The sequence below is a fragment of the Ursus arctos genome, unplaced genomic scaffold, assembly GCF_023065955.2.
Source record: "Ursus arctos isolate Adak ecotype North America unplaced genomic scaffold, UrsArc2.0 scaffold_6, whole genome shotgun sequence".
Classification (NCBI taxonomy): domain Eukaryota; kingdom Metazoa; phylum Chordata; class Mammalia; order Carnivora; family Ursidae; genus Ursus; species Ursus arctos.
In genome coordinates, this window is record NW_026623078.1 from 11,463,385 (window position 1) to 11,478,220 (window position 14,836).

Consider the following 14,836-nt stretch of genomic DNA (forward strand, 5'->3'; position numbering starts at 1 on the left):
TCTTTTTTTTTTTTCCATTTCAGAATTCTTTCTTTCAGGCTTTATGTTCCTAGAAGACAGGGTCTAAGATGTGCTAGTGTGGATTGTGTGTATATTAACCTGCATGATAGTTGATATGAAGGGATTAAGCAGTAACTTTCAAACTACCACAAGCTGTCATTCCCCAGGGAATGTGCAATACAACCTGGAGGTGTTTTGGAGCCACTCTTTTAACACAGCTTAAAACTGCAGCATAATCCTAAATCTGCAAAGACTATTCACTAAGTCCTGCTTGCTAAGAGTTATTATCCCTACTTAATCATCAGAAACTGGCTAATGATACCAGGACCATTTGTCCTTTATCTGTGTAAGCTGGTCTCTGGCTGGACCCTGAGATATCTTAATCTTGGATAGATACAATAATCTTCCTGTATATAAAGACATGGTTCCTGGGTCCACTTTTAGGGCAAACTGATCCTGGAGGGGGAAAAAAAAGTCCTTTAATTTTACAAATAATAAAAGAGAGGTAGAACAACATAAGTTTTTTTTTTTCCTTGAGAAAATTTCGTTAAAGTTCTTGAATATTTTAGTTGAGAATATATACTCAGTTTGGTAATGAACATCATGAACAATGGATATATATTTTAGCAAAGTTAAATCTCTGTAGATATTGATTGCTTATTCTCTAGTTATGAATTTAGACTGTTAGTCTTGAAAATTATTATTCCAATAGATATGTGTGAGAAGAGAACTCAAAGGCCCTTTGTCCTGACCTGGAGCTGAGGAATGTTGTAGAACTGGGCTTTTTGCAGACCTGACCACAGCTAACTGATCCCTAGTAAGACTCGGAATTAAACAGCCAGAAATTTGATTCAAGTGGTAATATGGACTATATGGAAATTTCACTTGGATATTTTAGTTAAGGAAACTCTGAAACCCAAGACATAATGGATCGTGAGGAGTATTAAATAGAACTTGTTGAGTAATTTTATGGGGCACCTAAGGGGTGAGCCATGCACAGAAAAGGCTTTGTGTGTCATATCATGATTTATTTTCTGAAGGGGAGTAAAGAAAGGGTAAACCTCTAGAAGTTGCTGTTGTGCTCACAGAACAAAGAGTGTATAGCAAAGGATTGCATTTTTACTTCACTTTAAAGAAAAAAACTTAGAAAATCTAAAAGATTTCTATATCATTCTCATTTGACATTTACTAAATAAACGCCCGGTTTTGGAAAAAATACATGAGAACTTCAGTATAGCAACAACAACAAAAAAGATTAGGAGAGATACATATGTTATAGGTAGAGGAAGGAATTCAAATAAATTAACTGAATGATTTAGGTGATTGTTATTGGAATAACAAGGAGAGGAACATTACCCTGGGAATAAACCTTTTTTCATAGGAAGGAGTAATATCTTTTGGATTCAAAAAGTAAGTTCGCCTAAAATGGGCCCCCTAGATTTACTAGACATATATAGCTGATAGAAGTTGACAGGTTTGAATATATCTGTATCATCCTTTCTTTTGAATTACAGTTCGTACGAGAAGCATCTGCATTCATTTGGTAAAGTGGTAAATTAATTTCTACATCACATGGTGTTTTGGAGATTAAAAGCTGAGGGGTGATCAGTTTTGCTACTGCCAGTAGGCTGAGAATAGGATGCCTCCCAGAAGCTGACCTCTGCCCTCCAAATCAACAGTGAGCCCCTGCTTCACGTGTTCCTGGATCAGCAGAAGTGTGTGCTCAAAAATCTCCCCAGCTCTTGCTGTCTCCACGGTAAAGGGGTCATGCGGATAACGAAACCGAGCCAGCAGATCACTGGGGGTGCGAGGTTTTCTGCAAATGACAAAAGACATGACTGTTCACAAGGCAAAACTTCAGAATCCATGAATCTCACTGTGCATTTAAGAATACATTTCCCAAACAATCAAGAACAAGAAAAGCTTCACCACCAGAAAATAAGTTTCACAGGGGGAGCTGAGAGTTCTTTTCCTATGTTGTTAATGAGTGAATCCCAAATGCCAGTGACAGTGCTGAACTTAAAAGATATATTTTTAATGAATCAACAATTTAAAGAACAGCTTTCTCTAAAAGGCAACATCTATGGTGAAAGTCATAAACTTGTGAGTTCCGACCATAGATTCTAGGGGGCTCATTAAACCCTCTGAAACAGTGTGCAAAACACTGTTTTGGGGTGTTGGCACTGTCTGTCTTCTCTTTCCTCAAATGTAACAGCCTGGAAATTCCCACCCACCTTTAAAACTCTGTTCAGGCATTGCTTTTCCCATAAAGTTTCCCTGGTAACTCTGACGAGCTACCACATTCTCAATTACTCTGTACACTCACTCACATACATCTATTACATACACAACAAGATGTACTCAAATTGTTGACATATTGTCTCTTCTACCACAGAAAGACTGTGTCAGGGATGAAATGGTGCCTTATTCATCTTTATATTCCATGTACTAAGCCTACCAACCAGCACCCAGTAATGGTTTATACGCATTGGAGAATTGAACTAAATAAGTTAAAAGAATATTCACATTCACTGAGAATGTGAAACTGTTTTAGAGATTTTGGCTGTCTAAGGCATGTCTGGTCCTCTACATCTGAAATCATTATAACTTTATATCATAGAACAATAGTAATGATATTAATAGCTCACTTTAATTAGGCCCTTTCTATGTGACACTGTTGAGGCACTTCATCTGTACTAACATTCAATCATCCCAGCAGATACATCCATGAAACAGAGCCTATTGTTATCCCCATTTTACAGGCAAGAAGTGTGAGGTACTAAGATGCTTAGTTACTTGCCCAAGGTCACCCAGATAGAAAGTGATGAAGTGAGGAATCACAATAAGAATATAAATAAGCTGTATGGCTCTAGAACACAAGTCCATGATCAGCAAGCCATGCTGTTTGTGGGTATGCAGGGAACAGAGCTTTGCTTGATTATGGCATTATAAGGTAACAGAGCTTTGCTTGATTATGGCATTATAAGGTATCCTTTTAGATCAACAGCTGCAAAGACTGAGTATATACTTTATTTGGCTTTAAAGACAACAATCATGTTTTTCTTTTCAACAATCTAAACAATCATGTTTAATACATTCAGGTGATGCAAAGCATCCCACGTATCTCCATCAGGACTGATGGGGACTCTATGGAACATGAAAGCTTCACTACTCTAAAGATGTTCTGATTCAGATTAAAAGAGCCAAAATACCATGTATCCTAAACAAAACTTTCACCTGTGAACTATCAGTTTATGACCAGATGTGTTCAACTTGACAATCACTCTCAATTCCTGGGTTGGCAGGAGCACTGGGTCTGACACTGGTGGATGCTGACCTAACAGAGCCTGATACCTATTGTGGAACCATAAAGAGTGGGTCTGTGATGTAAATTTATGCCATTTAGATTCCGTGGGGAACAAGTTTCATTATGAGACTGAGCTGGCAATGGTGGCTAGCCCAGAGGGTGATAACATGCACACAGACTGAAGAAAACACCCGCTTTTGGCAATCTTATGCACTATGCCTGCTGTGATTTATGAAGATTATAAAAACCAAGTAGAACTGAAGTGAAAACAATTTTGTAATCAAAATAAAATAAATTCTTACTGTGAAAACAAATGTCTTCGTGTGGAGTTAATTGCACTGTCAACCCTCTGTAGAGCATCAAGAATGGATGATTCAACAAAGTCATCGCCAGCTTGTCTACCCTGTATTGCTTTGAAAATCAATTCCATGATTAAAAGTATCAAACAGACCTTGAAGTTAGGAATGATCTCATATAAATGGCATTACAAAAACTCTCAAGACAATAAAAATGTTATACAGTGTCCACATGATACTGTCCATTGCAGAAGAGTAGGTAATTATCCCGAAGCAAAGCTTCCAGCAACAATAACAGCATTATTTAGGGAACTAAAGCATTCCAAAAATCTAGTAAAGCTATGTGAAATATTTCCTTTTTTACAACACTGACTCATATGGAATTCAACTGTGTTAGTAATTTGTCATCTTCAGAAAGGTATGAAATGCCTATCTCTTCAGCCACCTTGCTTTAATGTTAAACATTAAAATGAAGTAAATATTATCACATCCCTATGGAGATTTCTTAAAGCAAAAATTGAACTCTGAGTAAGATTTCAGTGAAAAATAATTCATGTTGTTTCTATAGCTCTTCAGTGTGTGAGAATCCTATCAAGTTGAATATTATAGACAAAGAAAGCTTTTCATTTAGAGTCGATAATCTTCAACATATTAAATCTTCTCCAGATGATGGTTTGAGAAGTTTAAGGTAAAGGAAAAAAATGCTAATAAAAATGATCATGGATATTAAAAACTCATATAAGAAAAATAAGCATATCCATATATTTAGTTCATTTTTGAAAATATTAAAAGTATAATGAGAATTTATATGACATAATTAAAGCAATTACTTCTTAGCACTGTTGAATATTGTACACAAGAGTAAGTATAGCCCCAAAAATTGAATTTGAAAATAATATCATTAAGGAGATATTAAAAAATAGAAAATTTAAATAAAAATAGGAAGGTGTGTGGATTACATATTATCACTCATATATCAATAATATATAATACAATATAATATTAAAATATTATATATGTATATAAGTATATATATGTTTATTTATTTTGCAATAGATGAATGCAAATAGCATTCCACACCTGGTTGTTATAAAAAAAATTCCTTTATATTATGACACTGTATACATACTAGATTGGTTCATCGTTCTAAAAAGATCACCAACATAAAAATGTCAAGAAAAAATACCAGTGATACAGTATTATAAGAAAACCAGTAAAATCAGGTCTCTGCTGAAAGATATTCTTGATAAACTAGATTATAGGCAGTAGTTATGAGTTAGAGGCTATACTGTCGATTCAATTCAGTCCTTATCATGACCACAATATTAAAGTTCCAGATGGTCAGTTTTACCTTTTACACTTCAAAAATCACATTGGATTAACTACACATTAACTGATGATAATTGAAAGAAAACAAAGATAAACTGATTAATCTGATTACATGAAGTTAATAATTTCCATTCAAGGAAAGACATAAAAAAAGTAAAAAGTCATAGACAAATAACATAATAGGTAACATATCTGTAATTTCTAAATCTGACACAGAATTAATATTCTATTTCATTCAAGGAATTCCTGTAATGCATTAAGAAAAAATACATACAGGCAAGTTAAAAAAGAGGAAACCCCAAAAGTTATTAAGTATATGACAGATGTTGAAAACCACTTAAAACCTCAGAAATAAAATTTAAAATATCAATGAACTGCCATTTTATGCTTATTGTATAAAAATAAAAAAGCTGATAACTGCCAAGTTTTGGCAGGGGTGAGTAGACACAGGTAGGCTGGTAAGAATGTAGAATTGATGCTCCTATTTCCAAGATTTTGTATAGGGATATGTATATTTTTTTATTTTGTTTTTACTTAGTGAAGTGACATACGTGCACACCCCCCACACAACAATCTGATTCCCACATATACATCTAGAGAAATTCTCATGCAAGTCCGTAAGGGGTATAAATGAGAATGTTCATTGCAACTTTGTATGGAAGGAATTAGGGAAAATTGTCAGCAATGGAAGTGTGGGTGAGAAAAATGTGGTGGATGTACAGTATGCAATATCATGCAGCAGTTAGAATTGGCTGGATGAACACATTCCTGGATGCTAAAAAAGAGTGCTTTATGTTAAAATTAGAAAGCTGAAAGAGAACCATAAAATGATTTAATTAAATATATAATAAATGCATTATAGTTACATAACATAGTGAGCATGGTGGGAGTGGTGTATTGTCTTATAAGGGGATGGATTAATTAATCAACCAATTAAGCAATCAGTCAATATAACTGCAATGAGTATGAGAAAACCTAATATTTTCATATACCTAACATGATATACCTTGTGATAGTTCAAAAATAAGTCAGTAGGAATGAGCCTACTGCATTTGTTACTTTTACTTGGAAATAAAGGAACTGAGATCAATCAAATCAATCTGTGCTGGCCTGTAGGCTCACAAGATGTTAGCCTTCTCTCTATTGTTCCCCTTTTAATCCTTCGCTTGTGAAACTCAAGTGTAGAGAGTGGCATCAATGACGCGTTCTTACTCATGACAATTACTGTCATTGGACCCCTGCACCTGTGTACATAATATGCGATCAAAGGTCTATCGAAGGTTGTGTGTAGGACTGAGTGATCACACAGCAGACAATGCAGGCAAACTCGAAAGGCTGTTCACTGTGGCAGACAGAACTTGGAAGGGATATTTAAATTTTGGGAAAGCATCAATTAACATGTTCATCTGAATTTTATTTGTTTGATAATTTTGCTTTTATTCTGTTTATAAAATAGTTTTGCTATCATGGTTGTATAATATTTATAAGTATAAGGAATTTTACAACAGCTATTCTTCACCTTTTGACTCATTCATAACGTGGAAATAGTAAGACTTATTCAACATACAGCTGAGCCAAACATATAGTTGGGCCAAATATGATTATTAAATAAAAAAGACATGCAAAATCCTTTGAAAACAACATGTCACAATGCAAATATAAGGTGCCTTTTAGTGATTATTAAGTTCTAAACCCCTAAGTAATCCATATCCTCACATAATTATTGATTACTACCATGTTTTCCTGTCATTTGTTCAACTTGACCTTCTTTTTCTCTTTGTAAATAAGAAACCAACAAGTGTGGAGATGTGAAAAGGAAAGGAAAATAACAAGAAAGGTAGCATAATATGTAAACATTGTTTGAAATAATTAAATTTTGATGTGCACAAATAGAAAACACATAAAAATTGTTTGTTCGCAGATTATTAAAAGTACATTAAATATGTAGTATGTTCACACAGAAAATATTGTGGTAACGAGAACTCTTTCTCACTTATGTCGTTTCAATTATGAATTTTTTAAGGTTTTATAGTTTTATGGTAAAATAAAACTAACCTTATTATTCACTCAGTCCCAGTATTGCTTTATTTGGTGTGGTACAAATTGCAAAAAGATTTCCATAAATGTTTCCAGAAGAGCACTGTATTATGCAAAGCGAATTCAGTTTATTGGGGCACATTAGAATCAAACAACACTGTTAATATTTTATTTGTCTTAAAAACTACCTCTATTAATGTTTGGGGATAGAATGATCAGAAAACTCTGAGTATATTCTCCATTTTTATGCAAAATTTTGCAGAGGGGGAGGAAGAACTAGATCATTTTGCTTTGTCAAGTCTTGAGGTTAAAAAAGGAGAAAAAAACCTCAGTAAGGTTATGAAATTAAGCATGTTTAAAGTTGTCTGATGAACATCTCCTTTCAGTTCTGTACATGTATCTGTAAATTTGATTCCTTTCAGGAAAGGGGAGCTTAAGTGTAATGGCCCACCAACTGCTGTGTGCCCGCCTTGTCAGAGCACTGCCCAGATGGGGGAGAACAGGAGTCAAGGAGGAAGGGGGCAGACGGGGTGGAGCCCGAGGAGGGACACTGATGCAGAACACTTGAACCCCGGCCCTCAACTCTCACCACAAAATACCTAGACTTCAAAAAAACCCAAGTTTCTCTCACAATTGGGTATTCTTTATCTCCCCTTGCTTCCTGGAGAAAAGTAGCCAGATAATGTAACTATCACAATTAAATCAGCCTTACCACATGAAATTTTCCCCTAAAGAGAACAACAGACCACCATTGACACCAGAGAGGGCCATCCTAGGAAACTGGACACTCCCACAGCATACAAATGGATATTAATGACTGCCTCTGTGAGATAATTTTCTTTGAATAGCAACAACGCTGTCTTACTCATCATTTTGCATCATTAGGTATGTAAATGGTTCACTGTCTTGCAAGCTCCACTGTTTTTTCCACAGACTGGAAAGGTAAGACATTAACTACATTTTTTTTTTTTGGTCTTAATAATTGAGATAGCCTCTTATTTTGATTATTTGCTTCCCTTATAATTTCATGACAATCCAAACACTACATTACTAAAAATCTGTTCTTGAAATTTAATGCTAATTTTAAACATATGGCTTATCTCAGGATAGACATATGTGTTCAGTATAGATTTTACATATAAATAGATGGGAAATGTATTCAATATGGTTAAAAGTATTATGTATATTAGGTATATGCTGTTGTTTATTGAGATATTTCACCATTCATTGTATTATTAAAGTTTGCTGAAGTAAACAAGATTGTCATGTATCTATAATTTACATCATATTCACAGTGAATGAACAAATATAGTAAAATAGCAATTAAAAATTATTCAATGTCAATTTCATTTCATTGATATATTTGAGTAAAGACAATCAAAATTTTCTGATACTTCATAGTTCACTCACTGTGCAACAACTGCAGTGGTTTTGAAACAGATATTTTGTCTAAACAATGACAACTGGATTAGAGTGTCAAAAAATCAGTGAGTTATTCATTCAGAATTTCAAAAAATAACTGGATCCCAAAAGAACAATAAGTTAATTGATAAATAACACTTGGAACACAAGGTAAATGCCCAATAAATGTTAGCTTTTTTTATTACTAATATTAGTTTCAGTTTAATACAGGTTATTTACTTAATGTAATAGGAAAGTTCTCATTAACTTAAAGTCAACTAATGTAACCTTAATTCTCATTCATAATTTTTTGGGTTGAGGATATAGTCAAAGTAGAGAATATTGTAAGTGGAAATATCATTTAGAAAGTTATTGCAAGAGTCTAAATGATCAAAGAATGAACTATGAAAGAAGAGGTCATATGGAGAAATGGAAAAAAAGCAATATTTGCAGGAAAAACTGGTGAGACGTGGTGGTTGAGGTAAAGAAGGAGGAGGAAGCAGAAGAGGTTTTGGCTTCCTCCTTATAGAATATGGACTGTATTAAAGGACTGCCAGGAGGTTATAAGGTCTTGAGGTGAAAATGAGGAGTTCAATTTAGAATACATTCAAGATCAGTTTTTAACACGTGGAATCGGAAGGCCTGTGGGTCATCCAAAATGAAATGTCCAACACGCAATTAGATACTCAACTAGAATTTCAAAGAAGACATCATTTGGATTTATTTTTTTATATCATTACAAACAGTATATACATGGTATTTGTGTTTCAAAATTTTCATTTAATCCATGCTGTGTCACTATTTCACTTTTAGCCAGTCCACATATTATACTAGTGTCTCACTGATAAACATTCTATCATGTATACATGTTCTAAACCACTTCCCAACTAATTGTTGCACGTTTGAATTCTACTGTAGGAACAGAATTTCTATGCCAAGAAGGACTCTTGAGAGTGTCCAGTTCCACATTTTTAAGAAATGAGAAAATTAATTCCAGTTATGGGTAAGGTATCCAAAGTGGCTGAGATCAATAAAGGTAAGTTTATAATGACAACCCAAGGTTTTTCCCACTATCTCACACTGTTAATATCCAATATAAATGTCTTGTGTCCTCTGACTGAACCATTTTCACAAGCAAGAAATGAGTCATAAGAATATACTGTGAAATATGAACTTCACAGCACTTACCAGCACAATATACATAAGAGGTGTTAAAATAAATTATGTTTTGAAAAAAAATTGTGAGGTTTTTTGGGTCTAAAGTAATATGTATAGCTTTCATATGCCAAATATCATCCAGAGAAAGAGGTATGCTGAAATGAGTAATATTTGCCAATACAAAATACTTTGAGGACATCCTAAGCCAATGGATAGGTTCCCCGTAAATACTATATGAGCATTACAGGTTTTTTAAAAATGTATTAGAACTATCACATATATGAAAAAAAAGCCTCCTTAAAAAATCAAAACCTTTGGGAACCCTGTTTTTTTTTTTGCTATTATAAATGCTTTACTTTGAACATCACTCATTCAAATGAATGGTTTATATACATAATGCCCAGATTTTGTTTAAATTGTTATAGTGTATTTTTATTATTTTAGATTACTTTGTATGGTTTTATTCCCAACACAGAATAGAAACTCACAAGGCATAATCCTCTTTGTATCACTTCTTACACAATGAGTGGAGTTACACCATTCCATCACTGCTGAAATAGGGCATTAAGATTGGAAAATCCTCCTATAATGCATGGTCTTTTCCCTTTAAATAGGATGACTGCTGAATGAAAGGGTCTAAGTCATAAAATGTTCTATAAGTGATATTTTATATTGACACATTTCCTCCTATTCTGCTAATTTGGGTTGTGTGAACACAAACACACACACACACTCTTAAATCTTAAATTTATTCATAACTTTAAAATTTATATCTTCATACTTTTTCTTCTCTCTATAAAAATATTTCTAATATCATAAAATTTATTTAGTATGAGATAGCAATATAAATTAATTATCCCTTATATTTATATTAAAATGTCTCAAGAGCAAAAAACATAATTTTTTCTTGACTGAATAACTTCTTTTGTACTATTTTATCTCTATAGCCTGACTTTCTGTTTTCTATAACAATAGAGCAGAATATTGGTGAATGCTATGTATCACTGTTTTAAAATCTGGTAAATAGAGTGATTAATACATTTGAATCTAAATGTTTTACTTTTAATGTGTATATATGAAATAGTTAAATTTCAGTCTACACAATGAAATTCTTATGTTGGAGGTTCTAAAATGTTGACCAATGTGACTATAGTGTTTGTGTGTATGTGGCAGAAAAAAACAGAGATAGGGAGAGAATAAGAAGCAGAGAGAGAATATTTGTGTATCTGTTTGTTTAGTGGTAAAGATTTCTAGCATCTTTAGAACCTAAAAGATAGTAATTTAAATTTTATAGTAAGTTTTTTCCAAAATGCTCAAGAATATTTTCTCATAGATCTCATAAATAGTTAAGCAGTAGAAAAGAGGCTCTATGAATTATAAAAAGAAACACAACTACTACAGATTTTAAATCAGGAAAAACATGAAGTCAAAGCAAATACCAAGTAAGGCTAAGATTTTGTAACTTGAAAAAATTCTATGTGATGAAGAATTTCTGACCCTCCTAGAATAAATATTTGCTGGTTACTAGATACATTGTTATAATTTTAAGACTAATATTCTGTATTTTTACCATACAATATAATAAATATATAAAGATTGATGCACCATTAATGAAAATATATAGTTTATATAAAACACCCAAACAGATGAGTATTTGGATGTTTGATTTCTCAGGAGAATTTTCAAGTGTATGAAACTATTGTACTACATAATAGGAAGACAGTGACATCTTTAAAAATGTGATTTAATTAAATAAATCTATTTTTATCCAGGCCTCTATTTATAATGAGAAGAGTTACCCAACAGTTTTAGAGACCTGTAAAAGCTGGAAAAACTAAAAGGAAAAAATAAATCTGTAAAACCCTATTTATGAAATCTGCCCATTTCTAGGGAAACCAAAAAGCAGGCAAAGCCTAAAATAGTACTCCATATGCTTGCAGCTAAACTCATTTACTTCAACTGCTGATTGTCAGTAAGGCAAAAGCTCCTAAACCCACCCACAAAAAAAGCAACCCTAATGTCACTTCCCATGTCCCCACATGCTGTGCTTTTCTTGAATGCTTTCCCCATGTGGAGAACATGCCAGTCCATCATCACAGCAAGTCCCCATTCCCATACCCACAGCTGAGGTTTCTACTTGACTCTGCCCGCAGTTAGACTCTCTCACTTCCAATACAAACTGATTGATTGAAGAAAAAAAAAGGATTTTATTTTTTGTAAAACTATGACAATTTTTTTAAGCCATCACCATTTGTAAACAACTAGCAGAGGGCTACAGCTAAATAACCAGATGAATGACAAAATGTAAAACAATGCCAAATATGTTGACCAATAATAAAAGTTCCAAAATATTGAGATATTTGTTCTTATTAGTGGCAAATCTTACCTGGAAGTTTGATTGATTGACTGATTTTTAATTTTATTATGGAACTAAATATACCAGATCAGAGTAACTCATACATGTTAAATTCCATTTATCCTTAAATCCCTGACTCCACTTTATTTAGTTATTAATGTATCTTACATTCTATAATTTCATTTCCTAAGAAAATGTGATATACATTTGCAAATCCTTCCTATTTTTGTTCACTTTTGCCATTGATAGTTTTGGTGTTTGATACCCTTTAATGTAGCTTACACTTAAAACTTAGATTTAAGAAATTAAAATAACTCTGATTTAATATTAACACATTTGAGTAGAAAAAAACATATAAGGGAATTTGGGTAGTGAGGCAAATCATTTAGGATTAGGAGTTGAAGCTATCAGAGACATTTATTTGGATTGCATGAAGAGCCATACATACCTACAACTGTGAGAAACATGTTGGCTGTGACAAGGCCAAATGAATTCCGAGCCACACATTCGTATCTTCCTTGGTCAGCTTGCCCTGCGTCATAGATGGTTAGCATGCCTTCACCACTGACATGGAATTTGCCACTCTCAGTAATCTGAACACCTGCCTAAGGAGTGAAAAGAATTGTCACTGGAGCACTAGGGTGCCTGGGTGGCGCAATTGGGGTGCCTGGGTGGCGCAGTCATTAAGCGTCTGCCTTCAGCTCAGGGTGTGATCCTGGGGTTATGGGATCGAGCCCCACATCAGGCTCCTCCTCTATGAGCCTGCTTCTTCCTCTCCCACTCCCCCTGCTTGTGTTCCCTCTCTCACTGGCTGTCTCTATCTCTGTTAAATAAACAAATAAAATCTTAAAAAAAAAAAAAAAAGAATTGTCACTGGAAGAAAATATGATTCCTTAAAATATAACATCTTACATTTTGTTTGATATGGTTTCATTTGTTCAACAAAAATCTACTGAGCATCTACTGTGTCAAGCATTAAATGAGGTATTTTATGAATCTAATGAAAAGAAGAAAAAAGAGAGAACGCGCTTTCTAGGAAGTGTGGTTTATCTTTCTCTCTTGATTAAAATGATAGTCAAAATTCAATTATGTAATTATTTAATATTATGAACATTTAAAAATCATTTCAGTGAAAGAATACATAGTTTATTCATATTTTTCTTACTTCTAGAAAAGGACTCTGACAACAACAATAAAAAAATTTGAAAAGAAGGAAAATTATCATAAATCTACCAACTAAAAGCATCAAAATATTTTCATGTTTCTGATTCCTCTTGTTTTTCTTCTTTATACGAACTCTTAAGTTTTATGTAGCTGCAAAGCTTTATATATCATTTTTTCTCAATTAAAATTATACCTTAAGAAGATAAGATGACTATGTTTCATATGAAATTATCAAAGTGTATCAAAGTGTATTCAGTTATAATTAGTATAGATTTATGTACTTTTCATTATTATGCTATTAATTTTTAAAAAGGAAAATAAATTGGCTCTCTAGGACTGTGGTGGAGTGGAGCAGGGGTAGAGATGCTTCTTTCCTACCCCTCCCCCAAGAGATTCACAAGAAACTGAGGATGGAAACTGCTGTTTCAAAAGAACTCATTCATACCCCAGTGATGACTAGTAGATGAGAATGTAACCAGAAAGTTTCAGAGTGAAAAAAAATTCTTCATAGGTCTTCAGATTCTCACAGTTGTCTTTGGCCACTACTAGAAAATAAGCCCAAGGTGATGGATGGCTGGTAACTCAGGGTAGGAGATGAGAGGAACTAACAGGACCTACCAGGTGGAGGGCAGATGAAAAAAGACCAGACATACAGAAGGCTAAGAAGTGACCAGGTGCAAAAGCAATAAGGTCCACGGGGTTTTTCCTTTAGGACTACCTCCCTCCACTTCCTCTTCCTGGACCATCATTACATCTTCTTTGCAAAAGTACTCCCTTCCTATCTGCTCTCCTTACGTACTACCAGAACTCTCAAGCTAACCCTAGAGTTCTATAGCCTTTGCTTAGAGTCTCTAAGCTATCAGCTAGCTTTCCAATAAATTCCTTATCTGCTTATTTTGGGAATAGCCTAATTCACATCTATCTTAACCTTGTGAATAGAAGAGGATTATTATAAAGATTAAATGTGAGAGCATTCATAAAACATCTGGCATATAATCAGCCCTCAATCAATTCATTTGGGATTAAAAGCTACCTTTTAGAAATTAGACTGAGCTATTTTGCTGATACGATTATATGATACAGTATTTAGTATAATGTCAAATAAGGCTTTAGAGACTGACCAAAATGTGTATTTTTCACATTTCCTATTTTTAGTAAAAAATATTTGAATTATATAATATTACATTCAAAAGAAATTATAAAAACTATTCAGACTACTTGAAAGTACCTGAGCCTAAAGGTTCAACTTTGAGACCACTAAATTTATTTTTTATAAAGAACTGCCTGTGATGGCCAGCTACAGCACAAGAGAAGTGAGTCACCAAACCTCAAAGAACCAAAAGAAGTAAAATATATAAATAAGAAGCTATTATTTCTTTAAAGTCACTCAAGTTTTGAACCTACAGAAGGACTTTTTTCATGTTACTTTGTTTTAAAACCAAGTTTTTCATTCTTGTTTCAGCTAATGCCTTACTTTTATTTCATTTCTGAGTTATTAATTCAAATTCAAATTCAAAATTGTTTCTTGCTAGTTACTAAAACTCTTAATTTACAAAAGACAAAAGCAATTATTCCTTAGAAGAATTTAGTTATGCTTATGAAGCTTTCATCACCAAGCAAATAAGAAAGGATAAATTTATCAAAGCCCTGAACCAAAACCAGATGTAGTCACTTAAAAAAATGAACAACAACAACAACAATAACAACAACAAAAAAGCTGGAAATAAACTTGTTTCAGTGTAAAAAATATTACTTGCTAGCAAAATTCACAACAGTAATAAATCAATG

At 33.4% G+C, this 14,836-nt stretch overlaps 1 protein-coding gene across 2 annotated transcripts in view; it reads right to left on the reverse strand.

The window, feature by feature from the left end:
- The window catches only part of PXDNL (peroxidasin like), a 419,206-nt gene that overhangs the window by 71,743 nt on the left and 332,627 nt on the right, over nucleotides 1–14,836 (reverse strand). For both annotated transcript variants that reach the window (XM_026516488.4, XM_057307764.1), the window contains exons 14-16: nucleotides 12,333–12,489; nucleotides 3,610–3,718; nucleotides 1,659–1,816 (exon numbers count right to left, since the gene is read on the reverse strand). In XM_026516488.4, coding sequence (XP_026372273.2) covers nucleotides 1,659–1,816; nucleotides 3,610–3,718; nucleotides 12,333–12,489 — 424 coding nt within the window. The remainder of the gene's footprint in view (nucleotides 1–1,658; nucleotides 1,817–3,609; nucleotides 3,719–12,332; nucleotides 12,490–14,836) is intronic.